At 40.7% G+C, this 20,958-nt stretch overlaps 1 protein-coding gene across 2 annotated transcripts in view; it reads left to right on the top strand.

Annotated features, from left to right (window-relative positions):
- The first annotated feature begins 241 nt into the window (after nucleotides 1–241).
- Nucleotides 242–20,958, top strand: part of PITRM1 (pitrilysin metallopeptidase 1) — a 30,769-nt gene continuing 10,052 nt past the window's right edge. For both annotated transcript variants that reach the window (XM_032982666.2, XM_032982667.2), the window contains exons 1-16: nucleotides 242–349; nucleotides 710–812; nucleotides 1,654–1,760; nucleotides 2,721–2,872; nucleotides 3,312–3,426; nucleotides 3,548–3,644; nucleotides 4,040–4,200; nucleotides 5,413–5,539; nucleotides 6,252–6,340; nucleotides 7,907–8,035; nucleotides 9,694–9,807; nucleotides 10,246–10,342; nucleotides 15,623–15,757; nucleotides 17,724–17,862; nucleotides 18,977–19,093; nucleotides 20,213–20,345. In XM_032982666.2, the coding sequence (XP_032838557.2) occupies nucleotides 303–349; nucleotides 710–812; nucleotides 1,654–1,760; nucleotides 2,721–2,872; nucleotides 3,312–3,426; nucleotides 3,548–3,644; nucleotides 4,040–4,200; nucleotides 5,413–5,539; nucleotides 6,252–6,340; nucleotides 7,907–8,035; nucleotides 9,694–9,807; nucleotides 10,246–10,342; nucleotides 15,623–15,757; nucleotides 17,724–17,862; nucleotides 18,977–19,093; nucleotides 20,213–20,345 (1,862 nt within the window). In that variant the 5' untranslated portion in view covers nucleotides 242–302. The remainder of the gene's footprint in view (nucleotides 350–709; nucleotides 813–1,653; nucleotides 1,761–2,720; nucleotides 2,873–3,311; nucleotides 3,427–3,547; nucleotides 3,645–4,039; nucleotides 4,201–5,412; nucleotides 5,540–6,251; nucleotides 6,341–7,906; nucleotides 8,036–9,693; nucleotides 9,808–10,245; nucleotides 10,343–15,622; nucleotides 15,758–17,723; nucleotides 17,863–18,976; nucleotides 19,094–20,212; nucleotides 20,346–20,958) is intronic.

A 20,958-nucleotide genomic window follows, 5' to 3' on the forward strand; every position in this document is an offset into this window, starting at 1 on the left:
CAAAAACTTTCCCCCACCCCCTCAAGGTCAACCCCCCCCAAAAGCTAACGGTTTGGGGTTCAGTTCTCACCCCCACAGCCCCGCCCGGGGCCCGCCGCACCCCCCAGGCCTCTCCCTGCCTCAGCCGAGCACCCCCCGCCCCGCGCAGCTCCGCAGGCGCGTTCCGGCCCCGCCGCGGCCGCGCTCCCCGGCCGGGCCGCCGCAGCCCGGGCGGAGCCTCCCGCTGCCGCCAATGCGGGCGGGGCCGCGGCGCCTGCGCCCGCCCGGCTGGGCGGCCCGTCCCGCTGCCCAGGCGCCGAGCCATGGGGAGCAGCTACCGGGCGGCCGGGGGGCTGCTGAGCCGCGGCCGGTGAGGACTGGGGGATCGGGAAGGGGGGGCTCACCCTCTCCAGTCTCTTGCCCGGCCCCGGCCCCTCGGCCGGCACGCCGCGGGGGAGGCGGCCCGCCCTCCGCTGCCCCGCGGCCCGCCGCGGGCCTGGGCGGGCTCGGAGCTGCCGCCGAAGGGCGGGGAACGCCGCGCCGTGTCCCCGGCGGGGCAGGGACCGTGGGGCTCCCCGCGGGCGGGCGGCGGGTCTCCGCTCCCCAAGGGCAGCTCTTAGGTGGAGGCCGGCGGGCCCCCGTCCCCCCCGGCGCGGGGATGAGGGGCCGCGTCTCGTTCGCTGTCGCAGCAGCGGTGGCGTCTTTGTTTTAAAGGGGAGTGTTGTTTCAGGTCTTGGAGCCAGAAGTCGTGGAGGTGGAAGAGCGTTTCTGCTAATGAAAGAGCGCTGCAGTACAGAGTGGGCGAGCAGATCCATGGGTTCACTGTAAAGCAGGTGGGCATCTCCCTTTGCTTGTGTTTCCTCTGTGTTCATATAGGTGCATTTGCTCTGGGTTGGAAAGCGCCTAAGCGAGGCCAGGAGTCTACAACCAAAATAGTTGCATAGATGCTTTGGGTGATCAGCTGAAAAATGGTACAGTAGTTACTTGTAGTTATCTCTCTGCAACCAAAATATTTTGGTAACATTAGCACATGTTCCTGTAGGGACCTAACTCTTCTAGAGTAAATAATGCACCCCAGGATTTCATGTGTCTGCTACAGATGTTGAGCGTTCAGTGTGGTCTTCTAAAAGTCGTGACATATAACTGAGCTTCACCGTGTGCTGTTTTATGAAATACATTCAAGTAATATTTTTTCTCCTAAGCTGCTTTTAATACCTCTGTGAAGAAGCTGAAATTGAAATAACATGTCAAATTTCTTTCACTTTTTTAAAGAAAAAAGCAGAAGAAAGGATTGAAGGTAATTTGCAAAAAGTGACTGCTAGTGACAGAGCTAGGGATCGAACGAGGTTCCTTGATTTTTCTTTTCCTGCCTTAACCACTGGCATTTGGATACCTGTCTTATATTTCTGATTGAATTGTTCTGGACTTAGTATCTATACCAGGAGAGCATAGTTCTTTGGTTGTAGTGTATTTTGCTTGTTTTTTTAAACACTATTTTGCATTTGCAAGCTACCTTTTTTTTCCCCCATGATCCATAAGAACAAAGAATTTATGTAATACTGTATATGGCAGTATTATATACAGGATCAACAAACTGATCATTGCTATATTACCCATGATTTATTTGACCTAGTTACAGTCGCACTGTAATACAGATATTTTCTTCCAATGCAGGTGACAGCTGTTCCTGAGCTGTTCTTGACTGCAGTGAAGCTTAGTCATGACAGTACGGGAGCCAGATATTTACATGTGGCTCGGGAGGACTCCAATAATCTGTTCAGGTAAAACACTAATTTATGTATAGCATGTTCCACCTCAGTATCATCTTGTGGTTTCTAAATTGTAATCCAGCTTCGTAACTGGATTCTTCTGTTACAACAAGGAGAATAGTACTTCTTTTGTGGGACTTCTGTAGAGTTTTTCATGTTGGAAAAGATGTCATGATGTCTGTTGTTCAGTCTGCTGCTCAAAACAAGGTCAGTATTTAATTCAGGTGCGGTTCCTCAGACATTCGTCCAGGTGGGTCTTTAAAAGCTTCCGAAGACAGAGATTATGCAACCCCTTTGAGCAACCTATTCTCAATGTTTGACTGTCCACATGGTGGGTGTTTTTTTTAATAACAAGTTGGAACCTCCTTGGCTTCAATTTATGAACACTGTCTCTTGTCCTTCCATCATGCATATCTATGCAAAGAACTCAACTTCATCATAACTTCCTTGTTGGTGTAAGAAAGCATCTGTTGAGTTCCCTGATGCCTTTCCTTCTCCAGGCTAAATGAGCCTTATTTCCTTAGCCTCTTTTTTGCAGGGCATGGCTCCAGCCATGTTTATGGCTCTCCACTAAACTGCTTGATAGTTTTCGTCTCTTCTGTGTTGGTGAGCCAGAAACTGGGCTTTCCAATAAACTGCCTTGTAGTTTCAAGATGTAAACCAGTTCTTTTTTTCCATAACCTTGCATGAAGTTTTTTTCTGATCCTTTTGGGTAAAAAAGAAATGGATCTAGTCATGTGGTGATAACTTCTGTAACACCTCCAGAAGTAGAGGTGTAGAGGTTGTACACCCTCTGGAAGAGGTGGCTGAGCACTCAAGAGTCGTAAGAGTTCAATAACTCAGCATCCTGCTGTATGTCATGTTAGTTACTAGACAGTGATAATGTTCCCATAAATCACAGCTGCACACAGGAGGTGGCTGGACTTCTCATCACAGATAACTGCATTCCTCTCTGTGCTCTCTGTCTTGCAGTGTACAGTTCCGAACCACTCCAATGGACAACACTGGAGTCCCGCATATTCTCGAGCACACTGTGTTATGTGGTTCTCAAAAGTATCCTTGCAGAGATCCATTCTTTAAAATGTTGAACAGGTCACTGTCCACTTTTATGAATGCATTCACAGGTGAGCCCAGAGTAAATAATGCCACTTAAAATATGTGAGGTTTTTTTAACAGTAGAGCTGTCTGTCAGCTCTCCTTAATTTCCCTTTGGAGAACCTTTATTACTAAGTGTGAATGTTGTGAGAGAGATTAAAAAAGTAACAAGGCAAGGCAACAAAGTAGATCTTGTGCATTTGGTAGTTACAAAGTCTCAACAGACCTGGATTCTTTAGACTATGCAGCAATACAGTTAATTATTTATATATATATGTTCCAAAAGCAAAGTTTGCATGGTAAAATAATTGCAGTGTTAAACTTGTGAGTATGCATCAGCAAAAACATATTTCATTTAGTTTCTTCTCTTCCAGTTACTTATATGGATGAGAAATTAAAAATAAATAAGGACAAAATGCATCTTAGACTTTCTAAAATTCTGATCTTTCTATGTTTATTTATATTCAGCTAGTGATTACACACTCTATCCATTTTCAACACAAAATCCCAAGGATTTTCAGAATCTCCTGTCAGTGTACTTGGATGCAGCTTTCTTTCCATGTTTGCGGCAACTAGATTTCTGGTAAGATTTGGACAGCTTGAGATGTATGCAAACCTTAAATTAAAAACCAACCAAACAAACAAAACCAAAATAAAAACAAATCCATCAGACTCTCAACACTTCCTGTTATTAATTTTTTCAGGCAAGAAGGTTGGAGGTTAGAACATGAGAACCCAGCTGATCCTCAGACACCTCTAGTCTTCAAAGGAGTTGTTTTTAATGAAATGAAAGGGGCGTTTGTAAGTTTCATGAATGTTTTTGCTTTAAGATCTTATACATGGTGAAGTGACTTAAGCCACAGGTTATCAATGGTATTATTGCAGCATTGATTTCCACTCCTATGAAATTTATGTCCTCAGTGAAGTCAATAACATTACATGGTTATTCTTAAAGTTAACCTGTCAGAACTGTTTACATATAAAAGATCACCTTGTTAAAGGATTTTATTGTAGAATTTTCTTCTGAATTGACATAATGTAGCTAATTTTATGAAACTACATGGGACTACAGAACAAAATGCTTATGTGAGGAGGAGTTCTTGTGTAAGTTAGAGCTCTGAAGTCTTACTGAGCACCTTTTATTTTTAAAATATGTTTTGATGACTTTTACTGAAATGTGGTGTTTTCCTCTTAAGACAGATAATGAGAGGATATTTGCACAGCACTTGCAGAATAAAATCCTTCCTGATCACACTTATGGTGTAGTATCTGGTGGAGATCCATTATGTATTCCTGATCTTACATGGGAGCAGCTTAAACAGTTCCATGCCACACATTATCATCCAAGCAATTCCAGGTATTTGAACTTTGTGACTAACTTTCTAGGTTATATAGTGTGTTAGCACTCTGTATTTCTGTGAAGGGAGAACCATCAATACAGTGTTTCCGTTCATATGGCCAGCAACTTAGATAACCTATGCCCTACAGCAGCTAGGACAGCACTAAAGTGAGGAATTTGCTCCAGGAAGAGCAGTGAAGGGTGATTTGGAGTCAGGAAAGAGAGGTGGCTGATTTTCTAGAGTGCGTCTGCCTGCTTGATAAGGAGGATTTGTTTTGGGGCATTTTTGTTTACAGACGTTTACCTTGAACTCATGGGTTGGGGGGAGATGGAACATACTAATAAGTATTTGGTGATAGGGAGTTGAGATACAAGTAGCGTAGATGAGTCTAGGGGTTCCTATCCTTGAAGTCAACACACATTAAGTTAGAAAAAGAAGTTATATCAGATTCTAAATAACGGATATTCAGCTGAGTCAGGTACTAATTCTGTTGGCACTAATAAGGTATTTAAGCTAAAAGTCAATTTGAAAGTGATATGGAGGGAAATCTATAGTATTGTCGTTTCTTCTGTATCAATTTTGTGGTCAAACTGTTAGGCTGATTAATTCACTTATGGAACATCAGCTTTTGTCATGATAGTGAATTTACCATCATTTGTTTTTCTTATCATCCCAAGTATTCTACTGTACCTGTGTTTAGATTTTAATTGGGAAATAAGATTTACTGTAGACATATCTCAAGCTCATGTTTAATCCAGTGGGTGTTGGCAGTGTCTCTCATAGGTGTGGGAATATGCTTGGTTAGACTGACCTGCAGAACCCAGCTGTGTTTTATAGATCAGTTGACACGTGGATCATCATACTTTACACATTATGTATGAGGACCGTAATTTTGTCTTCTGAAACTTCAGAGCATTGGGATTCTGGCTTCAATTACTAATACTTTCTCTTCAACGTTGTATATTGCTGTGACTAAATGAATTCTAGCTTTTTGTGGCCTAGGAAGCATGAAACAGAAGTTGAAAAATGTGGAATTTTACCAGATCTGTGACTTTTATGTATGTGGCAAACTGGTGGATCTTTAACCCAGGGATTTTACAAAGTGTATTCCCCTCTAGATGTAACCGACTCAGTGGAAGACACATGAAATTCAGAATATACTAAAAGCTGTGAGTGTAACTTTAATGTAAAATGTGATGCTTAATACCAGTCTTTCATTTGAAATACAGATTTTTCACTTATGGTAATTTTCCACTGGAGCAACATTTGAAACAAATACATGAGGAAGCATTGATAAAATTTGAAAGAATTGAATCAAATACTGACATACCGAAACAGAAACTCTGGGAAAAGCCTGTAAGTAAAAAAAAAAAAAACAAAAAAAAAAAAACCAAAAAAACGAAATAGTACACATCCGATCTTGGAATTTAGCCCAGCCTGCTGGAGTTACCTTTTTGTTTAGGTGTGCATTTGTGTGTAAATGAACTGAAGTATATATTTTTGGTTAGAGCGAGGAAAAACTACATTTACTTTTGAGTTTCAGTAACGTAATGATTGTGTGCAGTTGTTTATTTTTCTCATTTCCAGTTTTCAGGTGCCTCATTTAAAGCACTAAAGCATCTATTAATGGAAAGCATTTAGTGCTACTGATACAAAGATTGATACTTAGTGTCAGGAAATATGCCCTCTAATGGTACCTAAACTTCCAAAAATTGGTGTCAAAAATAACTTTTTCTATTCTCTCCCTCTCCTCTGCCCCTTTTCCTCCCTGAATTGTCCAGAAGTACAAGCATTTATTTGAAACCCAGCTCAGAGTGGTAATTGTGGCCAGATTTTCTTGATCCTTTACTCTGTTCTTTTCTTGTAAATATTGAGATACAGCTGAGTTTTCAAGATACCCTGTGTTTGTGTATTTACTCATGAATATTGAAGTTACTCATGAGTATCTGTAAAATTATTTTAAATCACTGGAAGGAAGGTGCCATGAAGATGCAAGCAGTCATTTTTTTTATTTCTAACTTCTGCACTGAGTTTAGTCTGCATCAAATGTATTTATTATACTTTACAGAGAGAACACAGTGTAACATGTGGCTTAGACTCATTTTCTACTGATCCTTCCAAGCAGACAACTGTCAGCGTCAGCTACTTGTTGACAGAGTAAGTGTATGAAAATGAAATTCTGAATCAAAGGGTCATTTTGGAACTGTAAGCAAGATGCAGGCGTATTTCATGTCCCCCAATCCTTCTTCATAAATATCATCCTTAAGGCAAATAACGCCATGGGAAAGCTAGACAAATCCTGCTTTAGTAAATGAAGGTTTAATTGCTAAGTAGAATTTTTCCTGTCTTTTTCTTTAGCAGGTAGACATAAGGAAAATTAACTGTTATTTTACAGAACTGTTCAGTGGATTAGACTTCTGGGAACACTGGTTTCCTGTCTTTCAGTTTCTTGTCACATGCAGGCTTTTCTGTATGACCCTATTACTGACTTTATCTACTGTTGCAGCCTAATTTAACTTGCTTTGCTGCTACCATGGTTTCAGCTCAGAGGGCAGCTGAGCACCATGCAGCCAGTCACTCCCCCCTCCCCACCCCCAGCACTGAGAAGAAATAAAAAAACAAAGGCATGGGATTTGAGATAGGGTGGGGAGGGATGTCTTAACCATTACGGTCACGGGCAAAAGACAGACTTGTTAGGGGAAGAAAAAGAGAACATAAATTTAATACAGGCACTAACAACAACACTTAACAGACAGAGTAGGACAGTGAGAAGCATTACCATATCTTGAGAACACCTTCCCCACATCCGTCCCTTCTTCCTGGGATCAGCTTTGCTCCCCATATCTCTAGCTTCTTCCCCCATCAGTGTAGGGGCAGGGAATGGGGGTGCAGTCAGTGCTGCTGCTTCTTCCATCTCAGGGTGGGGGAACTTCTGGAACTTCACCTGTTCCAGCATGGTCCCCCTCTCACAGGAGACAGTCCTCCACAACTTTTTTCCAACTGGAGTCCCTCCCATGGGATGCAGCCCACCCCCAGGCTGCTCCGGTGTGGGACACTCCTGCATGCTGCAATCCTCCCAGCACTGAACCGTAACAGCAGAGGCTGCTTCTTCCCACAGGATCCTGGTTGATGTCAGGTGCAGCCACGTTAAATGACCGTATGAGGCCCCTCACAGGCCCTGTCAGTGTCTGCTCCACCATAGACCTTCATGGGTGGGGGGGACCGCCCTGCCATCTCACCGCAGGATACAGGCGGGTCTCTGCACTGGCACACCTTCCCCCCTTTTTTGACTTCATTTTTCTTCTCCATCAACCTTTGTGTTCCTGTAGATGTTGCAAGTCCTCCTCCCAGGTCCCTTCTTAAATACGTTTTAATGGAGGCACAGCTGATTGGCTCGGCCTTGGTGCAGAGGTGGATCCGGCTTGGAGCTGGGGGAGCTGGGAGAAGCTTTTCACAGGAGGCCGCTGCTGTAGCCCCCTCCCCTCCTACCAAAAACTCCACTAATCACTCAGACGCAGGACAACTGCTAGTTATAACAAGTGAAAGATGTAAAACTCTCATATTTCCCTGAGGTTTGGTGCAGTGTTCATAACTGACAATTATTTCTCCCTTGCTCCCTCTACATTGTTTTGTAGAAGTAATTCTTCTGAAATTAACTCAGTGGTGCTGGGTGTTGCATGTCTGTAGCTTGATGGTTTTTAAGAACTATCAATTTTTCTTCAGTATTACAGACACTTTTGAAACGTTCACACTAAGCCTGTTGTCTTCACTGTTGGTTGATGGGCCAAATTCTCCTTTTTACAAAGCCTTAATTGAGTCTGGTGTTGGTACAGATTTTTCTCCTGATGTTGGGTAAGTGTTGCAATTTACATTTCATCACTATATGCAATATTAGAAAAGTTACAAACCACTATTAAGTTGGGAGAAGTCATCTCTCATACAGACAATTTACACCAGAATAATCTTATTTTACTATTAAACTTTAATATTAAACTTAAGAGTTTCTATTGATTAAATATAAAGCATTCTTAACTGTAATTTTTGGCTCGTCAGAATATTCAATAGAAGCTATGTTAGTTTAAACAAAATTGTACTGTTTAAAGCTTATGAACAAGAAAAACGGGTAGATAAAAATATGGTATATCTTTGTGCCCTAATTTATTTGTCATTTTCATCTTGGCCATTTAGTATTACTTGGAAGAGTTTGCTAGTTCTTCTCTGTACTGTGTTAACTTTGCTTTTTTGCTTTAAATCTGTGATTTAGTAGTAGGTAGGTAGGTTTGGCATAAATTTTGTGCTTTTGTGCAATTAAGTGCCACAAACTTGCCATTGCCTCAGTACCACAAGGGCTTGTTCAAACTGTAGTTCTTGCAGCCAGTCTTCTGAGCTTGCTCTGTGCTGCAGACTAAGGGTGGGTGGATTGTCTTCACCTGACTGCAGGCTCAGCTGCTCATCCTAGTTTCAGGGCATGATTCATCTGACTGATTTTTAGATTTGAGGATGACAAAAATCATGGCTTTGTCTCCCACTGACTGTCTCAGATGTTTGAGTGGAAAACCTTAATATACTCATCTATGATTTCAGTGTCGTCGAGTACTCTGCCTGGCTTGAACTGTCTCTACGTGAAGTCATGGGCTTCCTGAAAGTCCTGTGTCATGCATGCCAGTGCCATGCAGACATCTTAATATCTGTCTTTAGACACTGAAGTAGTGATTCAGTTGTATGTTTTGTCAGCTGAGCCTTTTCCAGGTTGAATATATTAATACGGTGTTGAACCGAACAGTGAATTTGCTTTAATTTGCCTTAGTGACTGTGCTGGTGAATCAACCTAGAAGAATAAGTTTGTGTCCAGAGACCAGTAATCCAGAATTCAACACCTGAATCTGCCATTGAATTCTTTCTGTGGCTTTTAGACATAGAGTAGTGGATGTTTAGAATTGATAAGAGCCTGTTGCTTTTTGTTTGTTGGCTTTGGTTTGAACTGTTAGGTGTTCCATATTTTTGCAAGTGTCAATTTGTCTCTCTGAAGATGAGTTCTTATGATTAACCTTGCCTGACAGCTTGGACAAAATTATCTTTACCTTTTTTTTTTTTTTTTTTGAAGTTCCACTGAAACTAATTGCAAGAAATATGGAACACTTCACCTTCACTACTTACTTTACAAATAATGCTTTAAAAGCACAAATTTAAAGGTAGCATTCTACTCACCTGCTTAAGTAGAATGTATGTTTGATGTTAAAAACAGCTAAAATTTTCATCTTAAAAAAAGAGATTTCTTTACCTGACAATGTTTTATTAACAGTGGCTACTACTACTGACATTGAACAAAAAAATGCTTTTAAGTTCAATTTCTTGCCTCTTTGGTAATTATTTTTCTTTCTATCTAGGTTTTAAAATCCTCTCTGTGTGTATGTGAAAGTGAATGGGTACTTTTCCCCTTCTGCCTTTGCTGGCTGGTTTAATGCTTAAGTTCTAATGCTTGTCACTGAGTTTAGTATGTTTTATTTTAGGTTTAATGGTTCAACAAGAGAAGCTTATTTCAGTGTGGGTCTACAGGGTATTGCTGAAAGAGACATTGATACTGTGAAACAGATAATTGCTAGAACAGTTGATGAAGTTATTGCGTGAGTAATGCTAAATTTTTGAGAATACTGTTAGTTCTTTCACACAGTCTTTTACAATTAGATATTAACAACATAATAATATATAGTCATATTATAATGCAGGCATATGTGTAATAACATGCCTTAAAAATTTAGTTGTATTAAAATAAATACACCAAAGAAGCAGTAATACTGTTCAATACTTTTAAAACTTGCATCTGCTTCTTCCTCTGTTGTAGCATATTCATCAGCATAACCTTCAAATGTTTAGTGATATTAATGCAGTTTCACTAAATGACACAGCATGATAAGATTATTTCATATCAATTTTAATTCAGTGTGGAAGACATTATGTTGTAATGCTTCCTTTATCGATGTTATAATTCATTTTTGTAACTTCACTTAAAGTGATTAGTGTTAATGGATATGATTTCCTTCTCTCATCACCCCTTCCCAAAGGAAAGGATTTGAGGAAGATAGGATTGAAGCTCTACTTCACAAAATTGAAATCCAGCTGAAGCACCAGTCTACAAGTTTTGGACTTGCCCTGACATCTGTAAGTCTGTATGTGTGCCTGGGTGTGGTGTTTTTTTAGGAATGGATAAAAAATTTGCTGTCTACATCTTCACAAAATATGCGGTCACTCTGCAGGTTCTTCATATGTAAAACTTATCACTTAAGGGCTTTTTCTTTGTCATCTCATGTACATCTTTCTTCTTTCTTTTTAGTAGTCTTCAAACTATTGCTGGACTCCACACTGTATGACTTAATCAGGCAGTGAGCCTGTTGCCTTTGACTGAATAGTAGCTTTGATTGCAGTAGCACGGATTACCTCTGTAAGAGCGGCACGCCATACTGGCTCTTGGAACTGCATGTTTTGCTAGGTGCCTATGTATTTTTAAAAATCAAATAGAAGAAATATGCTTTTCTATGGAATTTAGGGTTGTACTGCTGTAATTTAATTTCAGGATTTCACAAGTGAAACTGTACACTAATTCTATTCTTGGCCTCAAATTTTGATACCAAAGGTGTAACAAAATTCTGACACAAAGCTGTTACAGAAGACATGTTTCACAGCAGAATGTGGTATCTTTGAGAAGCCTGCAAGTTGTAAATTTGGGAACGAGTTAGCTGCAGTATTTGCAATCAATTTGGAAATCAGGGCCTCCTGCTGCCACTCATTCTGCAGTATCCTCTGGGCTTTTTTACTCTGCAGCAACCTCAGTTGCTTAGCAGTTCTTTTGCGTTCTGTCTTTCCAGTGTTGTATCTTTAGTGTGAACAGGAGTTCATTCCTTTGGCCTACAAAGTTATGTCCAGAGCTCTGCTTTTCACCTGAGACTTGTAAATTGGAGAGCACAACTAAGAGCTGTTTCAAATCAGATTGCCATACAGTGAAACAGAAAAACTGTGGATATTTAATTGCCTGTCATGTTTCATAGTATGATCTGGCAAAATGTGCCTGACTGATAGCCAGTACTTTCTAGCATGTCTTCAGACTGTGTGAGTAATTCTGTCTGAAATATTTACACATATACTTTATCTTGCAACATTTTTAAGCTTTAAAGTTGATTCCACTGCTAGGACTTAATTTTAGAAAAATTCTTAAACAATTACTGCTTTTAAAGGCCAGTCATGCAGCATTTGTTATTAATACTCCCATAGAGGAAGGTTATATTTCAGTTCTTTTCCCTGAGGTCATGTTTCAGAAGTTTACCTTGAAAAGTGCCTGAAAGGGACCCATGTTACAACTAAAGTAATTGCAGAATGGTTTAGACTGGAAGGGACCTTAAAGGTCATCTAGTTCCAACCCCCCTGCCATGGGCAGGTCTATCTTTCACTGGATCAAGTTGCTCAAAGTCCCATCCAACCTGACCTTGAGCACTTCCAGTGATGGGGCATCCACAACCTCTCTGGGCAACCAGTTCCAGTGTCTCATCACCCTCATTATAAACAATTTCTTTCATATGCCCAGTCTAAATCTGCCCTCTTTCATTTTAAAACTGTTGCCCTTTGTCTTGTCAGTACAGGCCATGGTAAAAAGTCTCTCTGTCTTTCTCATAAACCCCCTTCATATATTGAAAAGCCACAGTAAGGTATACCGGAAGCCTTTTCTTCTGCAGGCTGAATAACCCCAACTCCCCCAGCCTTTCTTTATAGGAGGTGTTACACCCCTCTGATTATTTTTGTGGATCTTCTCAGGATCTTCTCTAACAGGTCAATGTCTTGTACTGTGGGTGCCAGAGCTGGATGCAGTGCTTCAGGTGACGTCTTGTGAGAGTGTAGTAGAGGGGGAGAATTGCCTCTCTCAATGTGATGACATACTTCTTTTTATGCAGTTCAGGATACAATTAGCTTTCTGGGCTGCGAGCACAAATTGTGGTCTCATATGCAGTTTTTCTTCTACCAATATTCCCAAGCCCTTCTCTGCAGGACACCTTTCAAATCATTCATCACCCAACCTGTACTGATTACTGATCATGGCCCCAGGCCAGGTGCAGGACCTTGCACTTGGCCTTGTTGAACTTTGAGGTTCATGTGGGTCCACATCTGAAGCCTGTCATGGTCCCTCTGAATGGCATCCCTTCCCTCAAGCGTATCAGCTGCACCACTCAGCATGGTGTCATCTGCAGACTTGCTGAGCATGTGCTCAGTCCCACTGTCTGTCATTATAAAGGTATTGAACAGTATCGGTCCCAATATGGATCTCTGAGGGCAGATGCTACTTGTTACTGATCCCCACGTGGATGTTGAGCCATTGAATGCCAACGTTTGTATGCAGCTGTCCAGCCAATTCCTTATCCGTTGAATAGTCCACCTATCAAACCTGTATCTATCCAGTTTAGTGACAAGGGTGTTGTGTGGAACTATGTCAAAGGTCTTACAGAAGTCAAGATACATGACATCAGTTTCTCTTCCCTTATCCACCAGTGCAGTCACTCCATTGCAGAATGCCATCAGATCAGTCACCATCATTTGCCTTTTGTTGGCTATCACAGATGACCATCTGTGTAGCTTTAATTGTCATATGGTAAGGATTCTCTGACTCCCATGCTATATTCCAGTGCTGTGCTAGATTTACAATTAGAAGGACTTTCCTTTGTGTGATGTATCTACTTAAAGCACAGTATGATAGGTGAACCATTGGCTGGGTGCTCCAGGAGTTTTACTAAATGAGGTAATATCTGGCTGGTGGCCAGTCACTAGTGGTGTTCCCCAGGGCTCAATTGTAGGGCCAGTTCTCTTCAGTGTTTTTATCAATGACCTGGACACAGGAGTAGGAGTGCACGCTAAGTACATTTGCTGATGATACTAAATTATCAGGAGTTGTTGATTCCTTTGAGGGTAATGAGGCCTTACATAGGCATCTTGATAGATTGGAGTGCAGGACAATCACAAACTGGATGAAGTTTAACAAGGGAAAATGTGGCTTCTGCACCTGTGACAGTATAATCCTGGAAGTCCATATAGACTGGAGGATGAGGCTGGAGTGCAGCCCTGCAGAAAGGGCCTGGAAACATTAAAGGTCAGGTTGGATGGGGCTCTGAGGAACCTGATCTAGTTGAAGATGACCCTGCTTATTATAGGGCGGTTGGACTAGGTGACCTTCAAAGGTTCCTTCAAATCCAAACAACTCTATGATTCTATGAGTACAGGGATCTGGGGGTTTTCACTGATGGTAAGTTCAGTATGAGTCACATAAAGCCAAAAAGGGCCAACCAGATCCCGGGGTGCATTAAGGACAGTATAGCTAACGGCTTGAAAGAAGTGACTGTCCCACTACACTTGGCGTTGGTGTGGCCTCACCTCAAGAATTGTGTGCAGTTTTGGGCTCCACAATATAAGGACGTAAAAATATTAGAACATATCCAAAGGAGGGCAACAAAGATGCTTAAAGGACTAGAGGGTGTTACTTATGAGGAGCTGCTGAGGATACTAAGTTTGTTCAGCTGAGAAAAGAGGAGACTGAGGGGTGAGCTCACATTGCTGTCTACAACTCCCTCATGACAGAGTAGAGCAGGAGGTATTGGTCTCTTCTCTTTCATGTCTGGTAATAGGATACCAGGAAATGACTTTAAGCTGCATTAGGGAAGTATAGATTGGATATTAGGAAAAAAGATCTTCATGGAGAGGGTGATCAAGGACAGGAACAAGGACCCTAGGTGTACTGATTTTGGCTGGGATAGTTAAATCTCTTTATAGTAGCTTGTATGGGGCTACATTTTGGATTTGTGCTGAAAACAATGCTGATAACAAGGATGTTTTAGTTACTGCTGAGCAGTGCTTACACAGCGTCAAGGCCTTTTCTGCTCCTCACCCCACCAGTGAGGAGGCTGGGGGACCACAAGAGGTTGGGAGGGCACACAGCTGGGACAACTGACCCCAACTGACCAACGGGACATATCATGACATCATGCTCAGCATATAAAGCTGGGGGAAGAAGAAGGAAGGGGGGGACATTCAGAATGATGACGTTTGTCTTCCCAAGTCACTGTTATGTGTTATGGAGCCCGGCTGTCCTGGAGATGGCTGAGCCCCTGCCTGCCTGTGGGAAGCAGTGAATTAATTCCTTATTTTGCTCTTCTTGCATGCAGCTTTTGCTTTACCTATTAAACCATATTTATCTCAACCCAGAATTCTCACTTTTACTCTTCTGATTCTCCCCCCACATCCTGCTGTGAGGGAAGTGAACGAGCAGCTGCCTGGGGCTGAGCTGCCACCAGAGTTAAACCACAACACCAAGGAAGTGGTCATGGCCTCAAGCCTGCCAATGCTGAAAAAGTGTTTGGACAATGCTCATGGATATATGGTTAAACTTCTAGGTTGCTTACTGAGAACCAGCACTGAGTTGTTGTAATGTCCCCACAGAAGCCTCACGTAAGGAGTAACTACTTATATTTCAAGAGAATTAACTTGAGTGTATTCTAAAACAATACTGTTATTTAAAACACATTAGGAAATTTCCACAGAATAGATAGTAATAGATATTATTGAAAAAGTCTGGAAGGCTTGTGATAGCTGCTTGTAATTAAAGAGGTAAGAAATGAAGGTGGTATTGACAATTGCAATGCATTTGTTTCCTATATGCTTTTAAGGGCTTTTTCTTTCACGTGTCTTGTGATTTTTTTATTTTACTTCATTTCAGTTTTTCCCCATTCACATGGAATAGAAATGGAGAAGGCTGTGATAACTTACCTTGTGGTGTATTTGGAGAACTTTTAATAGCAACTTGAATGAACTTAATAGTCTCAAACTGAAGAATAAAACTAGAATAAAAATCCTTCCAAAAGAAATTCCTGGGGGTATTTCTGGTTATTTAGTATCTTCTTTCTCCAAAGTCCCAACTGTGGTAAATGTTTGAGTTACCTTATTATAAATCCTTTGATCTGACTGATAGAATAAATGGGAAGGCTTCAATATTTATGTACTACATTGCTCTACTATTTGTTTATATTTTTGTTCTTTGTTGGACTGAAAAATGAATTTAATTTAAATGGGAGTGAGGAAAGAATATTGCAACAGATTTCCAGAACGCAGATATACACACCTAAGCAAATAAAAAGAGAAAGGAAATAAAAAAAAAAAAAAGGGTGGTTTGGTATGATAAAATCAGAGGAGAGAATGGAGAGAACAGGGGACGGATGATGATGAAATAGTCCTTTAATCTGTACAAATATTTTGGCTTTTGTTTTTTTTCCTCTCCAAATATATTAGAACTACTCATTATATGTCTGCTATTCAAATATAAATGATAAAGTGGTTTTGCAACACAAGTGCTTTCGGTTTTAGAAATGTGGATGAATTGTCCTGCTTACCTAATTATTCTTTCTCATTCAGTATATAGCCTCCTGCTGGAATCAAGATGGTGATCCAGTGGAGCTTCTGAAGATTGCAGATAAGGTCTCTCAATTCAGGCAGTGCCTTAAAGAAAATCCGACATTTCTTCAAGAGAAAGTTAAAACATATTTTAAGGTAGGCAAACTTATGGAAAAAATATTTTCTGTATTCATTTTAAAATCACAATTCTGTGTTAAAAAATTAGCCTTCAGTTTAATTTTAATAACCATGCTGCCTATTTTCAGATGGTGAAAATAGATGAACAGCAGCACTTTTGAATGAAGCATGCTAATTTTAAATGGCTGAAGTGAAAAATTTGCAAAATGGAAAAACTTGTTGGACATTTGGAAACACACATCTTAGAACATTGATAACACACTAATGTTTTACTGAATTGTGGTGCCTGATGCTGTAGAAGGGCACATGAGTGTTTCTGAATGAGAAGCTGAGATGTGAGCAGAGGATTATAGACCTAGTTACATGTTCCTTAGTGTTGGCATAGGAAGATGTATCTCTTTTTCCTTGAAAAGACTTTGGTTATAAGTAAGATCCTTCTGGTGCTCCTCATGTTTACTGAACTGCTGTCTGAATTTTGCTATCAGTGCCAATTGCTTTCTGCTCTTTTTCTTGTTTTCTTCTCCATACATTCAACTGGAGTTCTTGAAATAAAACCGGTAAAGGCATTATAACATTGAATAGTTCTGAAGTCCTGAATTAACTAATGCCAGAAATAAAAAAATCCCGTGATAGCAGTGCAAAAGTGGGTTTGGGGTTTTTTGGATGTTTGTTTTGTTGGTGGGCTTTTGGTTTTGATTGTGTTTTTTTTGTTTGTTCAAGTTGTTTTGAAGGAAGGATCTGCTATAAGTAACTGCCAACCTGATTTAATAGTAAATAAATGCTGGTTCTCATATACTCAAAGGCAACAAGAGACAGTGGGATCAATTGAAATTTGTTTTCCTAAAGGCATTATTGGTGTCTGGAACTAGTAGGGAGCTGTTAAGGCTTTTGTAGGGAAGAAATACAGATACAGTATTTTTGAGAATGTCCTTTACTATGCAGTTCTGCTGCGGGGGCTAAGGCAAAAATATGACTCAATAGGAAGTAATGAAAATAGTTGGATGTTCTTGTATCGCAAGGTTATGCACTGTTATATATTGTGCCTGGAGATTAATAAGGCAGGAAGGCCAGGAACAAGGGACAGAATGCTGTTTGTCCTGTCCATTTTACTATGCCTGGTTAATTTTACATTTGCCTCTTCAACTCTCTAGTCAATCGGGTTTCCGTAGTCTTTCCACATAAGCACAGGGGAGATAAACTTATAAAACAGGATCTGATTACATTGTCCCAAATTATTGGCAGTGTCTGTCAGTGACAGATGTTGCAGTTTGACTCCTACTTTGAAATGGGCAATTTTTGAGGTCACTATCTTTTGACTAGTCACCCTGTATTATGTAAAATGGAAGCTGCTTGAGGGATTTTGTTATTCAAATTCCACAGTCTGGTATAAACAAAGAGTAGTTATGACATAACAGCATAGTTGTGTCACAACAGCAGTTGTGACACTTGCATAATGCATAGAGTTCTCTGGCAGCAAGACAGATGTATAGCATTTCTGAGCAAGATAAGGCATGCACGTTTTACATCATAAGGAATCTCTGAACTCTCAAGCTTGGGCAGGTTGAAAGAGGTGTTTAATGAAACCCTCCTGCATTTAACCAGTTTCCCCACCTTATAACATTCTTCAGATAAACCTTATGGCATGCTGCTCTGTAGCGTTATGTACAGTTGTTTAACCTTGATTTAATTAGACTAATGAGTACTGTGTGCTGTTGAGGGATTCTGACTCTATACTAAAATTTCACAGGAGGTTGTTCATGCTTGTTCTTGTGGGAAGCTGCCTCTCTTCCCCACCCTTGGAGCAGACTGTTCTGTGTGAAATGAAGAGTTCAAATTGCCTGTTTGTGATAATTTTGATAATATGCAAGCCAAATGATGCACAAACTGCTTTTATCTACTGCTGGTGAAGCAATCATCTGAGGCAAACCAGGAGGAAGTTGCCCTCAGAGTTAATAGTGCTTTGTTTTGGGATATATTTCTGCAGGATAATCCACATAGATTGACTCTGTCAATGAGTCCAGAGGAAGACTACCATGATAAACAAGCAAAAATGGAAGCAGAAAAGCTGGGAAAAAAAGTCAGTGCTCTTTCTGAAGAAGAAAAAACCCTGATCTTTGAAAAAGGTTGACATGCTTTTTCATCTTTTTATTTGGGTAACTGCTTAAAAACACAACCAGTTTTTTAACTGGTGTTCTGTAGAATATCTTAAATTCTTGGGCACTCTCCAGCATTTGCACATAAAGGAAGATTTTTTTGTTGGAACTTTGTGTGTACATGTTATGGGACTAGGCAGTGTAGTATTTACACTACATACATGCAGTGTATGATTGTTATATTCCATCAGTTTAGCACTTAAAAATAGAATGATTATGTCTTCACTGGGGCAGAAGAAAGGAAATAGTTTTAAAATATTGATCTACTTACTCTTTCCCATGTTAACTTGCTCCAAGTACAAGATGAATTCCACCATTTACCTTGAAGCAGTTTATTTTTGAGCATATGAAGTCTGCTCCATGCTCCTATAAAACTTACATTTTGTAATTTTATTTCTTATCTTTTCTACTTAAAAAGCCAACTATAAAAGTAATATTGTGATTAACTTACTCTGGGCAATAACTTAAACTTTGTAATTTTGTGAAAACACTGATCTAGACACAGAAATTCTCCAAAAAAGTGGCATTAATATTCTGAAGCTATGGTACTAGGCGGGGAATAACGGAGCAGAAAATCAGATGAGGCTTTCTACTTATGAAGATAAATTGGAGAGAACTTAGAGGTGACCAGCTAGAATCTGAAAGGCTGAAATGCAAAATTAAACACATCAATTTAGCTGCTCCAGTGTACTGACACAGTGCTTGAGTAAGAACTGAGGGGAATGGGTTAGAAAGAAGCTTCTTACCTGTGAGGTCTGGGTTGCCTGGGTTGGTGTTTGCAGAGCTGGGTGACAGGACAGGCTGGCAGATGTCACTTCTTTATGGTTTAAGCTGCGTGTTACTGTAAACAGGATGTGAAGGGGGGGGAGGGTTGGAAAGAGAATTTACAAAGATAGAGTGTTCATTTGTTGTTGCAATATGATAATCTGTAGAATTTGTTTCAGTAAAATATTTGAAAGAATTGATAGAAAAGTCAAAACTTCAAACTCTTGTGTTTCTCTGATCCGCATCACCTCAGTAGGTTTTGACAGCACTTTTAGGGAAAGCTGAAAATGACAAACTGATATTCTGTTCTCCTTACTAGGTTTGGAATTGATTGCTCTTCAAAGCAAACCTCAAGATACCTCCTGTCTCCCAGCTCTAAAAGTGTCTGACATCGAGCCCCAAATCCCATTCACTGTGCTGGAGACAACACTTGCAGGTTGGTGTAACCACTGTTTTGTCCTCAGAAAAGCAACACTTTTGGGTTGTTACCTAGTTGCTGGCCCAGCTTTTGCTCATTTTTTCTCTTTGCGGAGCCTATGTACTTGCTGTTTGTTGCCTGTAGTTATGGTCTTTTTCCTCTAGTCCACCACCTCAGACACAGACAGTTTGCAGTGGATCTGCAGATGCTTCTTGCGGCTGCCTCTAAGGGGCAATGTGGGGCTGTTTTCAGCTGGGAGCAGCCTCCCACCCTTCCCAGGGCTCCTGAGGCAAGCTCCCTGCCTCCTGCCCTGCCCTGCAGCTGCTGGAGTCTCGAGGTGGCATGCTGCGATGCTCTTGAGCAATCTCCCTGCTTGCCAAAGACTTGCCCAGGGTGCAGCACTACTGGCAGCTTGTGCAGTGAGCCCTCCTTGCTGCTTTCCCTCCCTACCTAGTTTTTACAGAATATGATGTACAGGAGCCATGGGGGGGGGAAGTAATTCTTCATAACTTGAGTGCAAGTTTCTCACTCCTTTGACAGTGGCCACCCCATGGATCGATAGGAAACAAGACATTGTAGATCTCAGTTTTGTTACAGTTCTGTCAAAATCTTGCAGGTAATACTGCTCTGTAGTGTATTTCTAACAGACGCTTTCCTGCAGAAATTACCAGCGAGTGTCAAGTACTGTATAATTTTGATGCTAAATTGACCTGGGTTTTGTGGAAATTCTAATGTGTATATTGTAACGCCTGAACTTAGACTGTACAGAGCAGGAATGTGCTTTCCTTGACTTTTGAGAGGATGAAATCAAAAAATAAGGGGGAAAGACTTCTTGACTTGTTCAGAAACAAATAACCATTCCTTTATTTGAATGTTATCTCTAAAATGTGACCTCTTTCAACAGAATTCTGTCTTCAAATTGTCCAGGTATCTATTATCTTGCCATGGACAGAAACAATAAAACCCCTTTAGTTCAGCTTTCAGTGCAATGTGCAAAGTTTAACCGAGAAGTGGCTCTGAAGTGCCAACAGAAAATAATTCCTAATGGGAAGATCTTGTAAAAAAAATGTTTTTGCTTCTATGTGTTTATAGTAGGAAGTTGTTGATTGTTTTTTGCTTTTGTTTTTTTATCCCTAGCTGATGAAATTCCTGTCCAGTACTGCGCTCAGCCAACCAATGGGGTGGTTTATTTCCGAGCTGTTTCCAGCTTGAACACGCTTCCCGAGGAGCTCAAACCATATGTGCCGCTCTTCTGCAACGTCATTACAAAGTGAGAGGTTTACCTTCTTAGAAGTTGAAGCAACAGGCCATAGTACAGCTTACTGAAATAATACTGCTTTTAATGATTTCAGCATCTGTTCTTATTATAAGAGGGAAGTGCTGATAGGTTGGTGTCCTGTAGAAAGAACAGTCTTCCCTCTTCCCCACAGAGTTGCCAGCCCCTTTCTCCTTCTCCATCAGTCTCTGCATTGCTTTGTTCTCCAGCATCAGCACAAGCATTCCCTGAACAGATTGGAAAATTTATGTAGATAAAAAATAGCCTAACATGAAATAAAGTTTTCACTCAGATAGATTTTTTGGTCTAATTTCCCTGTGTGGTTACAGAAATATTGACCCCATCATAGGGGAAAGAGTGACACAGAGCAGAACAAGTGACCTGAGCTGGGAGGAGTCTGTTCCTTTTAGTGGTGATAAGAACTTATGTGATGTTATTAATGTAGTTCCATATGGATGTTGGCAGCAAGCCTGTACAAAAAGCACACGCTTTAATACACCAGTTTGAATTAACAGGATACTGTAATTGAAAAGCTTGGTGTGAAGCTTTTATAAGGTGTGAAATACTATGTTTGCTTGATAATGCCTAAATAGTCTATTTTGCTAAT

Source organism: Tyto alba, unplaced genomic scaffold (assembly GCF_018691265.1).
Source record: "Tyto alba isolate M040663 unplaced genomic scaffold, T.alba_DEE_v4.0 Super-Scaffold_38, whole genome shotgun sequence".
NCBI classification, from domain to species: domain Eukaryota; kingdom Metazoa; phylum Chordata; class Aves; order Strigiformes; family Tytonidae; genus Tyto; species Tyto alba.